The following is a 2,431-nucleotide window of genomic DNA, read 5'->3' on the forward strand; positions in this document are numbered from 1 at the left end:
CAGTAATATAAAAAAAATTTTTTCTTTTTATTTCTAATGTAATTTTGCTCAATAAAATTGCTTAAATAGATTTCGTTGAAATCAAAATATTTCAATTTTTCTATTTCACTATTTTCTTTTCGAAAAAAAAAATGAATGATATTTTCTAGCAAAAGAATGATTTGTTCGTTTTGAATACAAATGGATACAACCGAAGGAAGTTCAAGGCTTGGTCTGAAGGTTTTTTTTTTTTTTTAATTTATTATTTACAACATATCTAATCTACGGTATAAATTACAGCATATTAAATTTACAGTATAAGTTACAATATATACAATTTTTTAACAATATACGCAACAATATATGAAATTTACAATATATACGATAATATACATACCATACAGTACAATCCGCAATGTATCGATCTACAGTAACAAAAATGAATGTTATTCATTGTGTTATAAAAAGTATTTCAATAATATCATAAGAAAAGAATTTAATGTAGGAAAGATTTTGTGATTTTTTTATTGTTCTAACTCCGCTACGCTGATAGAAACCTTTATTGGGCTTATACAAAATGGTGTAATATCGACTGAAACAATAATAGAAACGAAATGAACAATACACAATAAGTGTTAAAGGATATTAAATTCGCTCGTTCTGTTGAACTGTCGAATTGCCGCTTCTCTGCGTTGAACCGTTGTCGTGGTTCACCGTTGTTGTGGTTCACCGTTGTTGTGGTTCACCGTTGTCGTGGTTCAGTGTCTGGCTACGTTTGTTGCCTTGAATCCTTACGCGAGTTGCCCGATTGTGATTGAGTACCTCAGGGTGCTGTCGGATTGCGTAACTGCGGAAGTTATAGGATTGAGTAGTGACTGTTCCAGCTTTCTAGATTTTGTAACTGATCGTCTGATGATCGATCCTACGTCCTTTTATAATGAGAATGGTTTAACATTCCGGATACATTAGCTTAATTATCAGATTGGACATTCTTTACAAGATTTCGACATTTACATGTAAGTTTACAATATCCCGATAATTGCATGTAAACTTGGTTAACAGATTGGAAAAAATTTACAACAGAAGACTTTTTCTGCAACGTTTAAACATTGCAATTATGATTGCTTCAAAACATTGAAAGGGTTGGATTCGAATAAGTGACCCATTACTTTAGATATCGAAATATTTATTTTATCAATTTTATGTAACGAATCATTTATCTGAGAAATATTCTGAATCCTAATTAAAACAACTCGTAATATTTTTTCAGCTTTGCCGATATTTATATCATTAGTGATCAATATGTCATCGTTCTCAATTTAAGAATTGTTGTCGTTTTTCTCTGCTAAGATTGAATTATTCACAGGAAAAAAGAGAAAAAAAACAAAAAAAATTGAAATTCATTGGAGAAAAAAGACGCGACAGAAAAGACACAACTTTAAATCACATATATTCGATCAATATTTCCATTTCCAATAAACTTCTTGATATAAAGGTCTTTTTTTGCACCAAAAAGTTTATTGGAAACTAGTTTTTTTAACTCCTTTGTTAACTATTTTTAACTCTTAGGAGCTATTTCGGCTATTTTTTAACTCTTATTTTTTTGGAACTATTTCTTAACTCTTGTTGTTAACAAAAATTCATCCCACTCCTTATCTTTCCCTTTTTTAATTTAATCTATCAATTCATTTGTTTCGGATACTTTTGCTCATAGATGTCATCATAGCCTTTATCACCATCCTATCACTCCTTTACTTTCATTCAAATGCTTATAAGACTTTCCATATTTAATGCTTATGCTTTTTGAGCTAAAAATATTCCTTCCATTTTGAAATCGTGGAATCTTCAAAGTTTCACGAACTTTTCCTTTACTCAATAAATTTGGAAGCAGTGTTTAAGAATGAATATGGAGTGTGAACAAATGATTTGATAAAATCACTCAGTATATATAAATCAATAGTATGGATTATGAAAAATATAGCAATGCAGTTTTTCCCTCTCTCTAATATTGCCTCAGTTTTGAAAGTTTTGAAGAACTGAAGCGAAATAAAACAAAATCGAACAAAAAAATTTGGGCAGCTTTGCATAAATTAATTTTTACAATGCAATAGAACAGCTAAAATGAAATTATTCAATATAAAAGATTAAACAGCCACTGCTACAATTGCATTATTACACGTGAACATAGATTATGAACAGATAGTCTGCCACTCCCATTTGGACGAATATTTATACAGATGATATTGAACAATACCTAACAGAAGTGACTGGTCGTTTGTGTCAAACTCTCTTCCACGAATTTTATCCGGTAAGATCTATTTCATTTATTTCGATAAAGAATGTCATCTGCTTTTCAATGTATCACGTTATGAGAGATTTCGGAATTTCACGACGAATCTTAAATAAGCATTTTTTTTAAAACAAATTGTCTTTTTATTAAATGTGTATATTG

General features: G+C 29.7%; 1 protein-coding gene across 1 annotated transcript; it reads left to right on the top strand.

The window, feature by feature from the left end:
* Positions 1-620: 620 nt before the first annotated feature.
* On the top strand, positions 621-797 carry LOAG_14483 (hypothetical protein; the record flags this gene model as incomplete). The annotated part of the gene is made up of 1 exon (XM_003149980.1): positions 621-797. A coding segment is annotated over one exon (177 nt), but the record flags the coding sequence as incomplete, so codon positions are not given.
* Between the last annotated feature and the right edge of the window lie 1,634 nt (positions 798-2,431).

The sequence above is a fragment of the Loa loa genome, assembly GCF_000183805.2.
Source record: "Loa loa unplaced genomic scaffold supercont3.286, whole genome shotgun sequence".
Taxonomy (NCBI): domain Eukaryota; kingdom Metazoa; phylum Nematoda; class Chromadorea; order Rhabditida; family Onchocercidae; genus Loa; species Loa loa.